Consider the following 22151-nt stretch of genomic DNA (forward strand, 5'->3'; position numbering starts at 1 on the left):
CAAACTTTGCTTTTGTGTTATTTGTAATCTGGGGGGTGGGGGCGGGTAGATGGAAGACAGCGGTTGATTGGAGTGCTAACCACACGCCAGACCCTATGTAGGTTAGTTCAGGAGTGTCGGTTCATTTCGTCCTCACAGCCTCTCTATGACGAATTATGATCCCATTTTATAGATGAGGACACAAAGGTCAAGAGAGACTAACCACACAAAGCTGGTGAAGGGCAAAAGTAGAAACTGAATCCAAGTCTTTCTGATTCCCAAGTTATTGTTTACAAGAGGTAGAACTAGAAAATGAAATCGCTTAAAGCTCACTTACTACACTGAACAGGAGACACTGCAGACAAAAAGCATGATCACAGAGCATTTAGTCACCAAAGAAAGTAAGACTGTGCACCTCTGGCCCTAACAGCTGCCCCTTAAGTATTTGTTGTAATGACACTGGTATGTTTAATTCTTCGGGGGTTCTCTTTTGCGACATAAAAGTTATTCGAGGTATACCCACAAATTCATTCTGAAACATTACAAATGTTCAGTGGTGGCGTTTATTTAAACATATTCATCTTTCTCAGCTGCAGACGTCTTTCCACCCTCACTGGTGGGAATGAAACTCCAGGCTGATTTATTCATTAGAGAAGCCGGACCCGACCCAGATGCAGCATGATTGCCAGTACTGCAAGCACTTCCAAAACAAAAGTTAGCTAGATCATGCTGAAAACTGCTAGACTTAGCTCGCTTGGCTTTGGCCTGGAGACAATGGCGAGTGACTACCCAAAAAGGTAAACACTGGAGGGCAGTCTAACTTAACCAAGAAAAAAGCGGTTGTGCGATGAGTTTGGGGCCTCGGCACTTGCCGTAGCCCCTCCTGTGGAGGAGCCGGCCGCGCCTGCGCGCTGAGTCCCGGAAGTGGCGCTCAGGACCGCGGGGCCGGGGACAGCGCGGCAGCTCTCTTCGAAGCGGCGCCGGGCGCGGGCACCGTAGTCGCCGCCATGAGTCGCAACTACAACGATGAGCTGCAGTTCTTGGAAAAGATCAATAAAAACTGCTGGAGAATCAAGAAGGGCTTCGTGCCCAACATGCAGGTGAGGGGGTAGCGAGAGCCGGGGGCGAGGCCTTCCCGCCGGGGGCTCGCGGCGCCTCGGCCACCTGCCCGGCCTCCTGGCCCTCCCGATGCCCCCACCCCCATCAACATAAAATCCCTCCCACCCCACGCTCTGGCCTCGGGACCGGGGTCCGACCCCGTCTCCCCACTGGAGAGGTTTCCGGACCACGTGGACAAGCAAAGCGGGGTTTGTCTGGGGGGGTCCCACAGACCGTGTTCACACAGAAGTCCCACAAACGCACCGTGAGAGGTGTGTGTTCCGTTCCTGAGCTTCAGAGACGCTAGTTGCCCTTTTACGAGGTGGCGCGGCCAGTCCGGAGTAGAGCTGCTGGGGCTGGAGCTCAGTTCCTCCGCGTCCTGCTGGTCACGTCACCTTTACAGACCGGTGTTCGCCGAACCAGGTGTTAGCGTTCGCTGCTCCCCGTGGGTTTTTTGTGGGGGGGAGGGGGGGTGTTGTTTATATATATATATATATATATATATTTTTTTTTTATATATATATTTATTTATATATTTATATATATATATATTTATATATATGTGTGTGTGTGTGTGTGTGTGTGTATACATATATGTATTATTGATCTTTTCACAGAGAGGAAGGGGAGAGGGATAGATATTGTTAGAAACATCGATGAGAGAGAATCACATCGATGAGAGAGAATCATCCGTCAGCTGCCTCCTGCACACCCCCTTCTGGGGATGTGCCGGCAACCAAGGTACATGCCCTTGACCGGAATCGAACCTGGGACCTTTCAGTCCGCAGACCAACGTTCTATCCACTGAGCCAAACCGGTTTCGGCTCCCCGTTGGTTTTTAACACAACGGTTTTGTCTTCACGACAGCCTGGCAGATTCACAAGGCAGGCATTGTTTGTTTGTTTTTTAATATATTTATATTGATTTTTTACAGAGAGGAAGGAAGAGGGATAGAGTCAGAAACATTGATGGGAGAGAAACATCGATCAGCTGCCTCCTGCACACCCCCTACTGGGGATGTGCCCGCAACCTAGGTATATGCCCCTGACAGGAATCGAACCTGGGACCTTTCAGTCTGAAGGCCAACGCTCTATCCACTGAGCCAATCCAGTCAGGGCCATTGTTTGTTTTTAATACTTCGCAGAAGGACCTTGAGGATCAGTGGGTAATACAGCTTCCTCTACCCTTCTAGTAAGAAGCTCAGCGGAGATGTGATGCCCGGTCACTTCTTCCTCTGACGGGGCAGGGACCGGGGAGCCCAGGACCAGAGAGTTGGAAAGCCTGGGCTGCCTGCACCCCTCAGGCTTCATCGCCCTTTGTGCCCATTTTCTTCCATTAAAGTAGAGAAATGAGGAAGGAAATTCTGGCTTAACATACTGCTGCTAAGTCTTAAGGAGCAAGTCTGGTTTTGCTGGGCACTTCTGGATATCTGTTGGTATAACACTTTACCACCGCCTGTCCCTTGACAAGTCTTGATACATTGCTTTTTAAAAGTTACCAATCCCGCCAAAACCGGTTTGGCTCAGTGGATAGAGCGTCGGCCTGCAGACTGAGGGGTCCCAGGTTCAATTCTGGTCAAGGGCATCTACTACCTTGGTTGCGGGCACATCCCCAGTGGGGGGTGTGCAAGAAGCAGCTGATCGATGATTCTCTCTCATCGATGTTTCAAGCTCTCTATCCCTCTCTCTTCCTCTCTGTAAAAAAAAAAAAAAAGTTACCAACCCCTATGCTAGGTTTAAATTGTGGTCCTGTCCTCAAGAGAGTCATGAATTTCACACTGATAAGTATCCTGTGTTTCCGAATCTCCATTCCCCCCAAGACCCAAGGCTGCACTAAAAGTTCCTCTTTGTTCCCTAAAACCTCTCCCTTCCCATCTTTCTATCATCTTTGTGTTGAGCCCCTAAATGTGCTGTTGTTTTGTTCCAATGATGTCTCTAATTTTGTTAATCCTCACCTGAGGATATTTTTCCATTGATTTTTTTTTAGAGAGAGTGGTAGGGAAGGAAAGAGGCAGAGAGGGAGAGAAAAAAATAGATAGGAGAGAAACACATCGATTGGTTGCCTCCGGCACACACCACAACCAGGACCAGGGCCTTGAGCATCAGCCAAGGTACATGCCCTTGACTAGAATTGAACCTGGGACCCTTCAGTGGGTGGGCTGATGCTCTAACCACTGAGCAACCAGCTAAGGCAGCTCAAACAGTGAGCAACCTGTGAGGCCTCCCCAGTTCCCTAGGCCTAGACCATTGAGCCACTTTTTTCATCAGGTTCTGCACAGCCTGTGTGCTTCTGTTACAGCACCTCCTTGCTGTGCTCTTAGCTTGCTTGTCTGGGCTGCTTCCTAGCCTGGAAGCTCCTCAAGCAGGATCTTGCATATTCTTTGTCTCCCCTCATGCCCAGTACAGTACCTGACCCATTGTAAGTCCTCAGTAAATGTTTGGGGAATTAATAAATGTGACCTTTTGAAATAGTATTAGAGACATATTCCATCATTATATTGTTTTTCATGCAGTGGTAAGATGTTAGAAACCATCTTTCTGATGAAAGAAATTTACTTGTCTGGATGATTAAGTGTTAAATCTTTGGTTCTCCCTCACCAGATGGTTCCTTTGTACTAATATTTGATCTCTTGATAAAAGTGTTCTGGCCTTTGGTGTTAGTTACATAGTTGTATCTTTTATTGCTTTTGTGTGTCCCTTTATCAAACTTCTTTATCCTTTTATGATTGTATAGATTACAGAACTGAGCACACAGCTACATAGCTACATGTTAAATCTTTTTATATATATTTCAGAGAGGAGGGGAGAGGGAGAGGGAGATAGAAACATCAATGATGAGAGAGAATCATTAGCTGCCTCCTGCACACCCTGTGCTGGGGATTTAGCCCCCAACCCAGGCATGTGTCCTGACTGGGAATCTACCTGTGACCTCCTGGTTCATAGGTCGACATTCAACCTCTGAGCCACACAGGGCAGGCTGTTAAATTGTTTTTATTCACCATTTACCTATATGTAGATTTGTAAATCAGCATGGGACACAATAAAGTGTAATGTACTGTTTGTTGTCTTAAAGCCCAGAAAAAGTACACTTACGTTAGATGCCTGCAGTTTTATGTTTGGAATTTGAATTTTTGATTCATCTTTTTTTCAAAATCCCATTGATTTTTTTTTTCTTTTTATTGAATTTATTGGGATGACACTGGTTAACAAATGTGTACAGGTTTCAAGTACACAATTCTGCACATCATCTGTACACTGTATTGTGTGTTCACCACCCCAAGTCAACATCATTTACAATATCATTCATCCATCCATCACCATTTATCCCTTCTTTACCCTCATCTGCCCCTTCCCTATATCCCTCCGGCAGTCACCACACTAACACCCATCGATATTTTAGAAGCACAAGAACGCAGACCCTTTGGCAATAAGAGCAATTGAAAGACTTTTGTCACATTTGCAAGTATTTTACCTGTTAAAATTTTAAATGTGGCTTTGAGAATGGGAGAATGAATAAAATAATTTTTGAACATTTCAAAATACTACATTTTTAAGATATACAGTTGACCCATGAATAACACAGGTCTGAACTGCATAGGTCCATTTATACACGGATTTTTTTTCAATAACTACTAGCTTACTGTACTGTATAGTACTAATACATATACAAAATACATGTTAACTGTTCATGTTATCAGTAAGGCTTCCAGTTAACAGACTGTTATTTGTAGTTAAGTTTTTTGGAGGGGTTTCAAAAATTACAGATTTTCAACTGCTTGGTTGGGGAGGGGTTCATCACTGCCTTAAACACCCACATTTTTCAGGGACAACTGTGTTAAAGATGGGAACATCTTATACTTTTTTATAGGAAGTTTTCTACTTATTTAAGGTAATGTGAAAGTATTTTATAAAGAGTAAAACAAAATGAATATTGCATACAGTATTTGTATTCTATCCAGTGTCTATATATGTCATGTACATGTGCTCAGACATAGTTCTTCATTTTTTTGGTACCAGGTCGAAGGAATTTTCTATGTAAATGATGCTCTGGAAAAATTAATGTTTGAGGAATTAAGGAATGCATGCCGAGGTGGCGGTAAGTGCTTTCGAATTTTACATGTGGTCATGTAAGTAATATCTTTCCTGTAGCCTGAAAAATATAATTCAGATAATACTTTTTTTTTATTGTTATAATTTTTGGAATGGTTTGTAAGTTTTCCAAACTCTTTTAAATTCATAATACTTTTATCTTTTTTCTTTTTTTTCCCCCCGATTGTGAACCATTCCATATTGCATCTTTATTGCAAAAGTCAACATGCTTCTTAGAATTCAGATTGTAATTGATAAAACAAACATTACGTATATGAATTTAAATGTATAAACAGTTAGAAATTCAACAGTATCTCCTATTATACTATTACACAAGTTCACAATTTTGTAAAAACTATAATACAGGTGTACTATACATAAGAAGAACCACTATTCCTTTTCACATGATTTTTTTCTTCTTTTTGAAATAATGATCCTTTGTTTTATCATAACGACCATTTTTCAATTTATCATCAATGCTTTTCCACATGAAGAAATGCAAAGAAATTCTGCGTTCCCTGGGTTTACCTTTTTAAACTTGGGCAGCAATCCACTAGTGAACCAGGCTGACCTAGGCAGATTGGTCATCAGCTACTTAGAAACAGATACTGTAATAATTCAGATACTACATTACTTAAAAGTACAAAAATATTTTCAGAAAACGACCAAGACTTGAAATGAGACCCAAAAAACTGTTTTTAATTTGTGCTTATGTTGTTAGCTACCTGGCCTTGTAGGAACCATTTGGAATAGGATGGAACTAGTTTGTTTTGAAGCCAACTTAGATAATAATAACTATCATTTATTGTGCATTTACTATGTGACAGGCACTTTCCCAGGTGCTTTACTTAGGTTATCTCATGTAATTCTTAGAGAACTCTAAGAGGAAGATAGTGTTTCCATTTTAAAGATGTGTAAGACAAGGTTCAGTGAGGTTAATTAATTTTAATTGTCCAAGGTTGCACAACTTCTTGGTGACAGAGCCAGATTTCAGACAGAAGTACCTGATTCCAAAGTCAGTATTCTTAACCAGTACACTGCTTCACCTCACTTAACTTCAGTCATCTCATCTATAAAGGACATTTTAATACTCCTGTCCTGCAGTATTACAGCAAGCTTATGAGATAAATGTAAAAAGCTCTAATAGTAATGGCAGAGTTGAAATCTAATTTTAACCCTTTTATTTTTTAGATCAGCAAACTTAGTTCCACCTGCCTCGTGCCAGAGTATGCTCACTTGCCTAAAATGACAACCACCAGTGTCAGAGCTGGGGCTAGAGCCCCATTTCTCTGACTCTTAATCCAATGTTTTTCCAGCTCCACATTGCCCCTCTTTGTCACTTAGAGTAAAACCATTATTGATGTTTTTTGATAAATAAGGTGAATTATGAAAGAATACATTTTTTATATTGACAACATAATGTTTAATAATTATGTTGTACATTTGCAAACAGCCTTCCCTAGTTTGCGCAGAACACTGACAGATGTTTGTCATTAGTTTGGTCGCCCTCGCTTCCTCTCTGCGCATGTGCCGCCTTCTAAAGAAGCTGCCTTCACACTTCCATCTCACACATCCTTTTTTATTGTTTTAGTAGTCCTAATCACTTCCCTTCATGCAATGCAACCTAGAAATGCAGGAATATACTTAATAAAAATCAGATGTGTCCTCTAATTTTGAATTTTTGTCCTCAGGTGTTGGTGGCTTCCTGCCTGCCATGAAACAAATTGGCAATGTGGCAGCCCTGCCTGGGATTGTTCATGTGAGTCCATGTTCAGAGCTCTAATCATTTATATTTTCTCTTAGTCTAAAGGTTTGTTGAATAGAAAAATGGCCATGCCTAACTGTAGTGGTCTCATTTAGACAAGTGGTCGCCAACCTTTTGGACCTCACAGACCACCGATTGGCAACTGCTAATTTAGACAATGACTTTTGAACATCTAGAAATAACACTGAGACATCTACACTAATAAAAAAATAACATGCTAATTGGCCATACCTTTGTGACACCCACCAGCCAATCAGGAGTTAATTTGCATATGCAGACACCAAGTGAGCGGGGCAGGATGCTTGTGTCGTTGCCATGGCAATGACACAGGCATTCTGCACCACCCCAGCTGCTCCAAGCCTCTGAGCAGCGTGAAAAGGCCGCTATGGCCAGAGTGAAGGCAGTGCCAGGGGAAGGAAGGGACATTCTTGCACAAACCTGCATGCATCGGGCCTCTAGGAAAGTAATAATGGGCCTGAATAATATCACAGATTCTGGTTGCCTTTGGCTATAGCTTGTAAGTGTTTGAGAACTTTGGAAGTAGTTTTTAATGTGTTTTTGGTTTTTTGTTTTGTTTGTTTTGTTTTGTTTTTTTGTCATTATACATCATTTTTCCTGGATTAGTATGCATTACCATTGAAGTTTTCACTGGCCCCATTTAAGAGGATGATTGGCGAAGGAACAGAAAGAAGTTTAAGGGTTGGATTGAGGAGAGGGAGAGAGGATATTATAGCATTCTGGATGTGATTAAAAAAAGGTAATGATGATGCAGAGAATTAGTTACAATACAGAGCAATCAGTTGTAGTCCAGGAGCCGGGAACTGGAGAAGGCTCCAACCCAGGAATAAATGAGGGGAGTGAATTAATGGAGCCCCTGGTAACCTGGAGCTCAGCCTCAGGCCTCAACAGAGACAAGTCTTATTTCCTCATTTTCAAGATGCTCATTCTGGCCTTCAGGCTGCGGACAGAGTGAAGCTCTCCTTCACACGACCCTGGCCCCTCTCCGCAAAGCCCAGGATGCCACTCCTCCTCCAAGCCATTCTGCACAAACATGGGGCCAGACCAGCATCCTGCTCAGGTTTCCTGACCTGTGCCATCTTGGGCCTCACTCCTGCGTCTCCCTGTCTGCTGAGGGTATCACGAGGACAGAGGCCTGGGCCTCTTGCTCCTCCTTTTATTTAAGGAAACAAGTAAAATGAATGTTCTTAGCTTGTATAGGTAAAAAAAAGAAAGAAAGAAAAAGAGAGTAGTTAAGGTAACAGATAAAATTGGATGGTATAAGTGATCCCCCACTGCAGTCTAACATTCAGATTCCATTATTACAGGTAGATGTTAAAAATAAATCCATTCTACAGACATTTTTTTGAGGTCTTTATGCCAGTTTCTGTGCTGGGCAGTGGGGAGGCAGGGATAAAAAGACATGGCTTATGGATATGAAGAAGTCACAAGTGTCTGGTATCTCCATAAATCCTCATCCTGTCAGAATCCCTTCCTAGGTCCTAGATGTAGAAAGTATACAATATTCATACCATTAAATGGATTACATTTGTCTATGATTGCTTAAATACTAAGGACCTATATAAATCAGATATTTCTCTCCTTTTAACCTGATATGACCGCAACTTGTCAATGACTTATCTTTTGATGCCTTTAAAATGTGATAGCACATCAAAGGTAGTCTGTGGTCCAACTGTTACCATGTATACTGAAGCTTTTCTGTTTAGGTTTCCTTAGTTAATGGTCAGACTTTATAAGAAGGATTTTTCTCCACTTCATTAACTTCATGATTAGGAGTTTTTACAACTAATTTTCTCCAATAGAGAATATTTTTTGAAAATAGGATCTTGATTTGGGAAAGGCTTTAAGAATCAGTATCAGGCTCATCAGGCAACCAGAGTGCCAGGTTAAAAAAGCTGAATTTCATTCTCTAATTCTCTTTCAGCGATCTATTGGGCTTCCTGATGTCCATTCAGGTTATGGGTTTGCTATTGGGAATATGGCAGCCTTTGACATGAATGACCCTGAAGCAGTGGTGTCCCCAGGTAAGGTGACTGCATGCTGCTGTCAAGTGGTAGCTCCTCTCAGTGTATCATCACCTCGGTATACTAGAGCATGGCTGCTTCCTGTCCAACACTATCATTTCTTTTTCGCATTTACTGAGAGAATTAATTGTGGACACTCAGAAGCTCTTAAAATAGCAAGTAAAGCAGATAGTTATGAGAATGCTTCAGGCTCTTACTATATATCAGGCGCTACTCAGACATTGGCTCCAAAACAAACACTTTCCTGACAGAGTATGTCTCTTTATGTCACAGTTACCTCTTGGGCAAATTGCAGCATTATTGTAAGGATTAAATGAGTCAAACTGTGTAAAATACGTAGAACAATGCTAGGCACAAAGCCAGTACCCAGTGTTTGCTTTCATTGTCATCATTATTCATCTCCAGTGGTATATATCTCTCCTGCTGTGTGTGCTTTCCCTGAAGATAATTCACATCAGAATCTGAGGGGGAAAAGAAGTGTAAATTACATCTTGAGAGTTCTGCCTCTGGCACTGGTGATCATGGTTGTTTCAAATAAATCCCTTGCAGAGAATAACAAGGAAAGCTGGATTAAAAAAAAAAAATTTTGAAATCTGTTTGAGAGCATGGGAAAGCTATTATGGCAGCAAGAATTTGTGAGGCTACAATCCAGAGGCAAAGAAAAGTACAAATACATGAGCCCCACATTGAGCACTATTTTTCTTGAGGTAATGGCAGCTTTCACTCAGTAAGGATATAGAAGATTTGAAAAATGCAGTTGACAAACTTGACGCCTTGACCTCTAATTTACATTCATGGTTGCATGTATACAGCCATTACAATGCATCTAAGAACCAGAGGGGTCCCAGATTGGAGAGGGTGCAGGCTGGGCTGAGGGACACCTCCCCTCCCCCCTGTCCCCACCTCAATGCAGGAATTTCATGCAACGGGCCTCTAGTAGAATTCATAAATTTCCAACAAGAGTGATCAAGGAAAGAGAAACATAATCCACATTTTAATCTCTGGTCTACATGTTCATTATTGCCTCTCTGGCTCACAGAGTACCTTAGGTGTGTCAGTCACTTTACATTGTTTTTGGTATCATCAGACTTTACCCACAGAGAACCACTTTATTGCCCACAGTAAAAAAGTTACTTTTAAAAGAATGGCTGTCTTTAAACCCTCATCAGTGGTGGGCAACCACGGTCGCAATGCCCAACTGCCTGATTTTCCTAATATTTGACTGACTTTTCTCTGTTTTGTAGGTGGTGTCGGATTTGATATCAATTGCGGTGTCCGCTTGCTAAGAACCAATTTAGATGAAAGCGATGTCCAGCCTGTGAAGGAGCAGCTTGCCCAGGCTATGTTTGACCACATTCCTGTTGGGGTGGGATCCAAAGGTGTCATCCCAATGAATGCCAAGTAAGCGCACAAGGTTCTGGTAAATGGAGTCAGAGAAAGAATGCCCATAAGACCCTCACAACCATCTCCACTTCAGGACACTTAGGAGATGGGGATTGTTCAGCCTCTTTACAGGAAGTGGTAATAAATCGATTGGCGTTTTAAGCAGGAGGTCCAGCCCATTTAGAAAAGCATGCCTGCAACATAAATGCTACTCATTTTTATAAATTTTTAGATAGGAGTTTTGTCCTGTAAATAATGTTTGAAGTGGGCTGTAGCAGGCAGGAACATTGACCATTGGAACCTCCTGGCACTGTTTTGGAAGAGGTGTGCACCTTGGGTGAAGATCAAAGCTTTTTCCTTCTGGGAGTTTTAATGTATGCGCATCTCAGCTTCTAAATGCAGGTGCAGTAAAGCCACATTGTACTTCTGTGAAGGTAGGAATGAGCTTAAAACCTGTATCGCCTAAGGGCATTTAGATAGCTTTATGTATTTGACTAATTTCCCATAAATTACTAATGAAGGCAAGTAGCTGTAGTAAAGTTAATGGTAAATAGTGACATTTGATTATGGTCATAAATCTTTGGCTGCTCGATTAGCACCTCATGGAATGCAGGATCAGAGAGGCAAATCTAATGTAAATAAGATTTGAAAAATCATAAATAACGGGCTATATAAATGTCAAGGAAGAGCTATAATCATCTCTGAAGTAGCACTTACTGTTTTACTTTACAGTTATTTATGTAGCTGCTTTCCTCAGAAAACTGTCGAGTTGCTGAGAGTATAAACTTTGTATCTGGCACAATGCCTGGTACACAGGCGATAGTTGGTAAATGGAGCTTCTCCTCCACCCTTTGAGATTTTCATCACCCCTAGGTTTTGATCCGCCTTAACTGTGACATGACCAGCCTCTTAATACTCATTCAGAGACTTGGAAGAGGCCTTGGAGATGGGCGTGGACTGGTCGCTGAGAGAAGGCTATGCCTGGGCTGAAGACAAGGAGCACTGTGAGGAGTATGGGAGGATGCTGCAAGCTGACCCCAATAAGGTCTCTGCGAGGGCCAAGAAAAGAGGCCTTCCTCAGGTAACCCTCACTTTGGAGGGGAACTATGTTAATATTTTTCATATTTTTTTTTGTTGGTAGTGGGGGAAAATTTTCTTCTATATAGGAAATATACATCCCCAGATTTTTTTCATTGTATATCAAAACGTGCACAAATTTGTGCTTCATTCTTATTCTTTTAAAAAGTTATCAGGAATTTGCCAATGTTCATAAGAGAAAACAAGATATCATGAATTAGAAGTGGGTGGGGAAAAAATGGGATCAGGCTTAAAATGTATGCTAAAATCACTTTGACAATCTAAGATTTGGTTGAAAGTTTTCTCATATCTAAGACAAAAAAGATGCCTTGTCAATTCATGGTATCCATTAGATAAGAAAATACCAGATATTACAACTAATTTTGATGGCTTTTCCAGTAATACAGTGTGACCTTGGGCAAGTCTTTTTTTGCCTATTTGGGTCTCATTTTCTCATCTGAAAATTGGAATAGTTAAAGCTAGGCAACTTCTAAAAACTCTTTAAGCACTGCCATACTCTGATTTCTTAAATCATCTATCTATTAGCTCCAGTTAAGAGACATAGTCTTTCAATGATAAATAATGATGTCAGTGAACTCATAGTTATTCATTTCCAAATTTGACCCTTCTTCCCATAATGTTCAAAATGTCTTTTGAGCCACATAATGATATGGGTTTTGTTTTATGAAGCTTTTTTTTTAATATATATTTTATTGATTTTTTACAGAGAGGAAGGGAGAGAGATAGAGAGCTAGAAACGTCGATGAGAGAGAAACATCGACCAGCTGCCTCTTGCACACCTCCTACTGGGAATGTGCCCGCAACTAATGTACATGCCCTTGACCGGAATTGAACCTGGGACCTTTCAGTCTGCAGACCGATGCTCTACCACTGAGCCAAACCGGTTTCGGCTGGTTTATAAAGCTTTTGATATGTGTGTGCCTCAAGCAGATAATGATACAGTAAACTTCAGGAGCTGCTCTGCCTTATCTCTGTTGTATAAACTATTGCTTAAAATGAGTGAAGCATTTCAAAAGCTTAGAAATATTTTTGTTGCATAAAACACTATTTGTGTAATTGTTGTTTTGTTATTGATTGTTTTTGACCTATTTACTTTTAAATGGATTTTTCTATCAGATTAGAAGCTATTTTACCATTCTTGTATTTGCAGTTGGGGACCCTGGGAGCAGGTAACCACTATGCGGAAATCCAAGTCGTAGATGAGATTTTCAATGAGTATGCTGCTAAGAAGATGGGCATCGACCATAAAGGACAGGTGTGCGTGATGATCCACAGTGGGAGCAGAGGCTTGGGCCACCAGGTAGCCACAGGTATATTCTGGACCTAGTTTTTTTTTCTTTTTAAAAATATATTTTTATGATTTCAGAGAGAAAGGGAGAGGGGGGGAGAGAGAGAGAAACATCAGTGATGAGAGAGAATCATTGATCTGCATGCCCCCTGCTGGGAACCTAGCCCACAACACGGGCATGGACCCTGGCTGGGAATCGAATTGTGATCTTCTGGTTCATAGGTTGACGTTCAGCCACTGAGCAACACAGGCTGGGCTGGACCCAAATGTACATTTTATGGGGAACTATATAGAGATTCAAGAAAGAAAGCTCCAGAGCTATGCTTTTTACCCTGGTTTTTCTAACTAGACCTTGAACAAATCAATTTCACTAGGCCTTAACTTCCTTGTCTAAAAAAAAAGGGGGGGGAGAGAATAATAGTTATTTCATATGGTGTTTTTATAGGAGACTAAATGAAATTATATCAGTGTCTGGTGCTTAGTACTTAGTAAATATTGGCTCCAGTTATTTTGGTGTCCTCTTAAAATTATTATCTGATTGAGAAAGAGCAAGAAGGACCTTAAATGTGGAGTTTATGTTGTAGACTTTCATTTAACAAGTATGTCTTAAATTTACGTACTGATTAGGTACAGTGGATTCAGTGATGGAATAGGCAAGAACTCTGACCTCACATTATCTCATGAGAGAGATGTGATGTTCATTACAAAGAAAGAGTAAAGACAGAAGGTAGTGATTGATTAAATACTATAGAAGAGAAAAACATGCCAATATTTCAGAAGTGGCTCCATGGCCATATAATGTTTGCAGTTTGGACAGTCATATACAAAGGATGCTCATGACAAAAAGGCAACATGAACAAAAGTAGGAGGCAGGGAAATAGTAGGAAGATCACTCTGAATAATTGTAGGATGTTTGAAAAGATTTATGAATATATGAAAATTTATAGAGACATGGAAATTATTATGAACTTTAAATTACTTATTATAGTTCATTTTTATATGTACATTTTATCCTATAAGAATTTATTTGTGCCAGCCTAACCCCTTAGAATATTTCATGTAGCAAATATATGGAGCACTTTCTAGTATTTCTTAACTTTCTGCTGAATACCTCTCTACACTTGTCATGGATTTGATTTCCTCTAGGTCTGGCAACTTTTATCCAGTTCTTTTGCACTATAAGTCACTGGAAATTATTTTTTAAAACCATGATAATATAAAATATGTTTACTACTTCTGTTCTTAGTTATTTACATCCGAGTACAGGAGTAACTAGCACATGTTGTTGCTGTACATGTACACACCTCATTTCCCTTACAAGCCCCTAGAGGGCAAATGTTGTCTTTGTAGCCCACTTAGCTTGTGTCACAGTTCTGACAGAAAATAGCCTCAATAATATATCTTGACCCAAGCCAATAGATGAACTCAGAAACACTTCAAAGGGAAATTTGCATTTAACTTGTTTTTTTTATAGAATGGGTTGAATGTAGCCTACCTTTCTGTAATAAATACGAATTTTTAGGGAAAGCTGGCTAGTTTGGACTTGCTACTGTCTTATTTCAGATGCCCTGGTTGCTATGGAAAAGGCCATGAAGAGAGACAAGATTATAGTCAATGACCGTCAGTTGGCTTGTGCTCGAATCGCTTCTCCAGAGGGTCAGGACTACCTGAAGGGAATGGCAGCCGCTGGGAACTATGCCTGGGTCAACCGCTCTTCCATGACCTTCTTAACCCGTCAGGTACTTGAAGTTGCTCTTCTGTCCCAACTTATTCATGATGAGGTGAAGTGCTTTGAAACAGTGTAGTCAAATCAGAGCCTGTAAAATTTGGTTTGGAAATTTATATAATATATATTTAAAATATTGACACTGTAAGCTTTTGGTATCTCCTTAAAATAAATAAGCAGACCATCAGTGGGGAATGAGGGAAGAAAGAAGCCAACGTTATTCCTGGAATTTTCCTTGAGCACTGGAGAGGCTAGAAGCACCATTCACTACAATTCCGAAGGCTGAGGAAGAATCAGTTCTGAGGGGGGGAGGGAGGAAATTCAAGAGTAGTCAAGGAGCTTTTCACCCAAACTTGGAATTGATGGAATGAAATTTCTAGGTGATCTAAAAGACAGTTTTTATCTTTACATGACAATAATACTACTCTTTTTGAACCCTTAAATCCCTTGCTCCCTTCAGGAACAGGCTAGCGGGGATCAGTAAGATGAATTTTGAAGAGCTGGTTCCGGCTGCTTTTAACTTAAGCTTTTTCTTTTAGGCTTTTGCCAAGGTATTCAACACAACCCCTGATGACTTGGACCTACACGTCATCTACGATGTTTCTCACAATATCGCCAAAGTGGAGCAGCATGTGGTGGATGGAAAGGAGCGGACCCTGTTAGTGCACAGGAAGGGGTCCACCCGAGCCTTCCCGCCTCACCATCCCCTCATTGCTGTCGATTACCAAGTAAGTGATAACCATTTGTGGTTTTAGGCAGTGGGTGCCTGACTTAGGTAGTTCTAAAGATGGTTAATTTAAACAGGAAAACAGCAGTTATGAAAAGAAAATCTGTCATCCATGAAAACAGATTTCTAATATCTGAAGCAAACTCTCCCCATCATCTATACTTCGGGATTATATTTTTGAGGACTTTGAATGATTGGAAGACAGGATTAAGATTAAACTCAATCTGTTTTGTTCATTTTATCCTTTTGGTGTCTGACTGTGATGGAGTTAGAAAGACCTTAACCTACTCCCATTTCACAGATGACAAAACCGAAGCCCGGAGGGGCAGGTGCCTCACTTAGGATGGTTCCTCCTAATGACCTTTCCCTGGATGCTTTGCTCTTGCATTCAGTCTGCCTTCTACTGCCTTACCGGTCCTCCCAGGTTTATTCCCTTCTTCCCTCCCCTCTCTATTATCAGATAATCAAAATAAGGTCAATATAGTTGTGAGAGAAATGCAGTTAGAAGCTCAGGTTTCTTCCACAGTCCTCGAATACAAGAGGCATTTTAAATCTCAGGCATAAAAAGCTCATGCTCTCTGAATTTTAACATGTTTGATCTGTGTGCATCCTCAGCTCACTGGACAACCAGTGCTCATTGGTGGCACCATGGGAACCTGTAGTTACGTTCTTACTGGCACTGAGCAGGGCATGACTGAGACCTTTGGGACAACCTGCCATGGAGCGGTAAGGAAAATAAAAACTTACTTAGAAATGCTCTCTTCTGTTTAGTCATTGTTTTGAATTTTAACAGGTAAATGTACTTGATTAAGCATTGACAAAGTTGAGGTTTGGGTCTTGTCTTCTACCTGAATTTATTCCCATAATATATACTGTCTGGTGAACCGACCGAAGTCATCTATTATCTCCACTAGCACAGTCATTGTCAGGCCAGCACCTGTTTCTGATTTCTGCAAGTCCACAAAGTCCAGGCCTCAGTGACACTAGCCTAACTGGTACAACTTTAACTGATGCAGGTTTACCTCACAAGTTATCTCATTCACTGGACCTAGTCATTTGCATAATTTGCCCCTTACTGGGTAGGTCCAATCAAGATTTGTGGAATATGCCCTATTTGCAAATCAGAGCCTTTGGGTAGACTGCATAACTATATCAACATATTGCCTCTTCTAAGCAAGACATTGGTAAACTTTTTCTGTAAAGCAACAGATTAAATATTTTAGGCTTTGGGGGCTATGTGGTCTCTGTGGCAGCTGTTCCATTGTGCCATTGTAGTGGAAAAGCAACCATAGACTATATACATAAACAAACGGGCATTGCTCTGTTCCAGTAAAATTTTATTTACAAAAACAGCTGTGGTAGGCCAGATTTGGTTTGCAAACCAGTTTGCCAAGCCCTGAGCTAAGCCATTAGCATGCTTAGCTAGTGCTGTAGTAGAAAATAGAAGCTGTCTAGAATACCTTCTCATAGCACACAAACTGTCACATACATGTTTTAATCCTATTCTTTTCTCTGATCCTTTTTCATTTCCAGCTGCCTCCCAACTCCTAATTTTAACCCAGTGATTAAAACCAGTGTGACATGTCACACACACAGCATCATCTGGCGTATTTTTTATTGTCGCACTTGGGGAGGGGAGTTTTGCTATTGGCATCTGATGCCAATGGGTGGAGGTCAAGGATGTTGGTAAACATCCTACAATGTACTGGACAGCCCCCACAACAAAGAATTGTCTAGTCCAAATTGTTAGTGGTTGGCAAACTGTTTTAAACCATAAAGAGTACAAAGCTTTTGCTATAGCAGACATACTGTTTACAGTTAAAAATTGATGTGTTTATATTGAGTAGATGAGAAACACAAAATTAAATTTATAAAGTGAAGTTCATTTCTTTCCCAATCTAGGGCCGTGCACTGTCCCGAGCAAAATCTCGGCGTAACTTAGATTTCCAGGACGTCTTAGACAAATTGGCAGATATGGGAATTGCAATTCGTGTTGCCTCGCCCAAACTGGTTATGGAAGAGGTAAGTGAGAAAGCCTTACTTTTTAATAACTATTTTTTCTCTGATTTTAACAACAACACATGTTTAATTAAGAGATTTTAGGGAAGCCAAAGCCGGTTTGGCTCGGTGGATAGAGCATCAGCCTGCGGACTGAAGGGTCCCGGGTTCGATTCTGGTCAAGAGCATTTACCTTGGTTGTAGGCACATCCCCAGTAGGGGGCTTGCAGGAGGCAGCTGGTGGATGATTCTCTCTCATCGATTTTTCTAACTCTCTCTCTCTCCCTCCCTTTCTGTAAAAAATCAATAAAATATATTTTTTTTAAATGAGGGAGATTTTAGGGAATACAAAAAAGAAAACATCTAGAATTCTACCAATCAGAGATAACTACTCTTAGTATATTTTTACGTGCATATTTTACAATATTTTTTATTCATTTACTTAGCTAGTACTTACTAAGCTTCTGCTTTAGTTAGGTACTGTTTTTAGTCCTAGGAATAATGCAATGAACAAAAACTAACATAAATCCCTTCCTTCTGAAACTTTCCAACATAGTAAAACCAATAGTGCATTAGGTAATAAGTGCTACAAAGTAAAAATGGGAAGGATACGGGAGAGATTGGGAGTGGGTGCAGTTTAAATAGGGTATAAAGGTGATGCTTGAATGAACAGATGAAGAGAGTGAGGAACAGGCTATGGGTATCTAAGGGTAAACTGTATAGGCATAGAGAACAGCAGGTGCAAAAATCCAAGTGAGATTATGCTTGGATATTTAAGAAACAATAGTTTTCCAGAGTAATAGGAGATAGGGCCAGCAGCTGAGAGTGAGGACAAAGGAGAAAGTATGAAATAATTACCTAAAAGACAGAATGAGCAAAATTTTAGGTAATTTTAAGTCTAGTGAAATTTTAGGTAATTGCCAGGACAGCACCAAGGATATACTAGAGCTAAATTCAATTGTTGGGGTTGTCAAGTGCATTCAGATGTATTATAGAAGTGCAGGCATGAAGTAGAGGTTGGGTTACCTTTTATATGTTTATTTTTTATTTTGGAAAGAGAAAGGGAGAAGGACAGATAGAAACATTGACAACTGCCTTCTGCACGGCCCCCACCGGGAATCGAGCCCATACCTGGGCATATGCCAGATTCGAACCATGACCTCCTAGCATGGGTCAATGCTCAACCACTGAGCCACACTGGCTGGGCAAAGTTGGGTTACCTTTGTAATCAGGTTGCAAGTGTAGCACAGTGAAAATGAAGCAAGATGGTTGAGGGTGTTGCTAAGAGATTGTAGGAGGTCTCATGGAGTGTTGCAGGATTATCAGAGATGGAACATGATGGGGAGTGAGCTGGAAACCTAGGCTGTGATCATCTTGGAATAAGATAATGAAGGACTTGTGATCATTGGTAATAAATTCTGGGGTGTGACCCAGGGAGAGAATGGCCAGGGTAAGCATTGAAGGAGCAGAAGTCAATGAACTAAGAAGCCAAGGTACTGAAAGGATCCTCTTCCTCCATACTGAAATCACTCAGAATGACAGCAGAAGAGAGTGACAGTGAGCAAGGGGCTAGAAATTTTCACGGAATGATGAGGAGTGATTGAGGCTAACAGATAATTGCAGCAAGCAGAGGTAGTAGATAGTAATAAATGCTGACTGAAAGATTCAAAACTGGTAGTGTGTAGGGGGAAGGAGGGAGAATGGTCTGTAAAGAACCATGAAGAGCAAGAACATCTGTCCCACTCCTCAGCCTAAATGCATGACTTAGTTTGAGAAAGAAAACAGCTTCCATTTCAGAAAGTTGGAGAAGTAACATCCTCAGGGGAAATCCATGAGTCAGCAAGAATGAAAAGTGAAGGGAATGTTTAAAAAGGGAAGAGGGAAAGGATTTTGCACTTGACTCGATGAAAGGAGTTGCAGGCGCCACAGGGGAAAATCTCAGAAATTGGAAGAGAACAAAGATGGGCCAGAAGGGGGTGTATATGGAGCTGTGTACAGAGCTGTATGGGAATATGTTTGGGAGACCCAAGCTTCTGTGTTGACGTGAATGGAGGAGATAAAGGGTGTATGTGATGAGATTCATTCTAATGGTGGCAAAACAGTGAGTGTGGGTAGGAAGAAAGAAAGGGAGTCTTGCTAGAAATCCATAGAATGTGTGTGTGTGTGTGTGTGTGTGTGTGTGTGTGCGCGCGCGCGCGCACGCGCATATATACACATACGCATACACACATAGTGTTAGTTACATATGTGAATTTTATAACTTCCCCTTCTTGTAAAGATAATACATGTTAATCCCAGGAATTTTGAAACTGCCAATAATTCCACCATCTAAAGGTATTTACCAGTAATAGGGTGGTTTGGTGCATTTCCTTCCAGTTGAGTATTAGTGTGCATGTTTCATTCAGTTGTGTTTGCTATTTTCTTAGTTAATCAGTGATACATGTTCTTTAGGGAAATTTCGAAAAAATATAAAACAAGATGAGAGTGTTTATTTTACTACGTCCTTACCAACAAGAACTTAATCTTTTAATCTTTGCTTATTTGTTAGGGAAAGTCTCAGTGTTGTTTTAATGTGCATTTCTTTAATTACAAGTGAAATTTAAGTTTTACCACGTTGAACTTCACTCCTGCAGGCTCCTGAGTCCTATAAGAACGTGACGGATGTAGTGAACACCTGCCATGATGCTGGAATCAGCAAGAAAGCCATTAAACTTAGACCCATTGCTGTTATCAAAGGGTAGAACCCTGACTGTGGCCATGGACTCCAATGACCCTTACTGAAGTGGAAGTGGACCAGAATGCTCTTCAGATAACAGAACTCAGAGACCTGTCAGGTTCCAAAGTGTGTGTAGCTGTAACCTCCCATTGCAAGTGGCTGATGGGGAGGCTGATGCCTCAGGAGCCAGTGTTAGAAAATCACCTTCTGGGAGGAGTCACATGATCCCCATTTGGAAAGGGATGCATATGCTTCCTCCCTGGTTGTCCACAGAGTTTTAGGGAAACCTAATAGGGGATGAGGGTAGTTCAAGAAACCACCTTACTCAGTCATACTAATCTTTAATCATCAGATGAACTTCTTTACACCAAGTTCTCTCTACATCCTGAGAGGAGTCATGGAGCACATTCTGTTAAATGAGGTTTTAGAATGTTCCTTTCTGCCCTGCTTTTGTCTCTTTGTCCATTTATCCACCATCTACCTCCTTCCCCTACGCTGAGCAAAATCCTAACACCACTTTTACTAGGAGGGTATCCACGGGTCATGTCAGGATGTTAGATGGTTGGATGATGGGACACATTGAGGAGGGAATATGTGTGGCAGTGTAGGAATAGGGACCCAAAAGAAAAAGTAATTTTTCATAGACTTGCTACCTCTCTCATCCTAAATATAAGTCAGACTTTTCACTTAGCCTGCAAAATGGCGTTGGCTGGTCTCTGTCATTAATTACGCCTGGTCTGGCAAATCTTTCTTCAATAATAACTTGCACTACAGCAGCAATGCCTTTACATGGGTGACAGAATCATTATAAAAGCAGGAAACAGCCCCATCTGTAATACTGATTGCTCGGTGTCAACAAGTTGACTAGTTTTGTGCCACCTAATCAGATTTCATGTTCTGTACTGACACGTTCAAGATGTTAAAGTAGGTTACTAAGGCCTCAGTTGAGTCCAAATAGCCAGTAGAGAGAAAAATCTAATAAAGTTATAATATGTTGTTTATATTTTGTGTTTAATATTTTATAGCTTAGGACAATTAGTATTTGTTCTTGTGTCACTTTGGTCAGTGTTGATGTTTTCTGATTGTCTCCCAGGATGCTTTCAGAAACTCACCCTAAAAAATATTCTTACAGCTCATCCCGCAACTTAAAATAACTCTTCCCCACCCCAACCTCAACCCCCCACCCTCATTGGACTGTCTTCTAGATGCTATTTGGAAGGCTAGAGAAAAGCAGGCTTCCTCTGTAAAATATATGCTATGAAATAACATAGCATGTCTTTACTCTGAGCACTCAATAACTTCAAATATTTTTTATGGTGGGACTTGAAAGTTATCAATAAATACAAGTTAGGAATCAACACAATAATTATAGGTTGCTTAGGCCTTCAAATTGGACCAGTAGCTAGACACAGAAGACTTGAGGGTACAAGTTACCAGTGAATGCTGGAGGGCATTCAATTTAAAGTTGAGAAACAGGCTCTTGGCAGGTGCTAGATTCTCTGGAGATGAGGCAACGTTGGAGTGTCCGTATAGACTTCCTGTAACTGGGCTTGCCTAATGGTATGTCATTTGAGACTAATTCAAAGCAAGGTTTCCTCCCAAAACTAAACTGATGTCAGTGCAAGAACTGCTACAGATTAACTTAGTTACATTTAGTTTTTTTAGACACTTTAAAATTCTTGATATGGCTCAGTAGTTGTGAGTCAACCCATCAATCAAAAGGTCACAGGTTCAATTCCTGATCAGGCATATGCCCAGGTTGTGGGCTTGATTCCCAGTAGGGGGTGGGGCATGCAGGAGGCAGCTGATCAATGATTTTCTCTCATCGTTGATATTTCTATCCCTCTCCCTTCCTCTCTGAAAAAGAGACAAGTGTAAGGGGAGAAAAAAAGTTACTCTTCAGAGAAGGGAGCAGGAGAGGAGAAATACAGAGAATAGTTTATGCAATGGCATTTCTGCTTTATTAGCTTTTCCTCTATGTAGCATTTCCAGTGAAGTTGGCCCTATTAATGGCCACAGAAAGTAATGGTTAATATTTTGAGTTTAAAAAGAAAGGTATAAACATTGTTTCCCTTGTTCTAAAGATGTTACTCTCCCATTTGAGGCAAAAGCCACTTTAAAATAAATGTTCCAATGAAGCTGAAGTAGCCAGCTGTTTTTATTGCCCGGAATAAAAATACTCCATGCCTGTACATGTGCACATAGCTAGGAACGCCCTTTGATATGTCTGGTTCTTTCAAGCA

At 40.9% G+C, this 22151-nt stretch overlaps 1 protein-coding gene across 1 annotated transcript; it reads left to right on the forward strand.

Annotated features, from left to right (window-relative positions):
* Positions 1-892: 892 nt before the first annotated feature.
* On the forward strand, positions 893-22046 carry RTCB (RNA 2',3'-cyclic phosphate and 5'-OH ligase). The gene is made up of 12 exons (XM_036457425.2): positions 893-1079; positions 5094-5172; positions 6857-6924; positions 8873-8972; positions 10217-10373; positions 11280-11436; positions 12604-12763; positions 14305-14480; positions 15007-15195; positions 15810-15920; positions 17097-17216; positions 19826-22046. Exons 1-12 carry the CDS (start codon positions 987-989, stop codon positions 19931-19933), a joined length of 1518 nt encoding a protein of 505 aa, XP_036313318.1. The 5' UTR covers positions 893-986; the 3' UTR covers positions 19934-22046.
* The last annotated feature ends 105 nt before the right edge of the window (positions 22047-22151 follow it).

The sequence above is a fragment of the Pipistrellus kuhlii genome, unplaced genomic scaffold, assembly GCF_014108245.1.
Source record: "Pipistrellus kuhlii isolate mPipKuh1 unplaced genomic scaffold, mPipKuh1.p scaffold_m20_p_3, whole genome shotgun sequence".
In the NCBI taxonomy this organism is placed as follows: Eukaryota; Metazoa; Chordata; class Mammalia; order Chiroptera; family Vespertilionidae; genus Pipistrellus; species Pipistrellus kuhlii.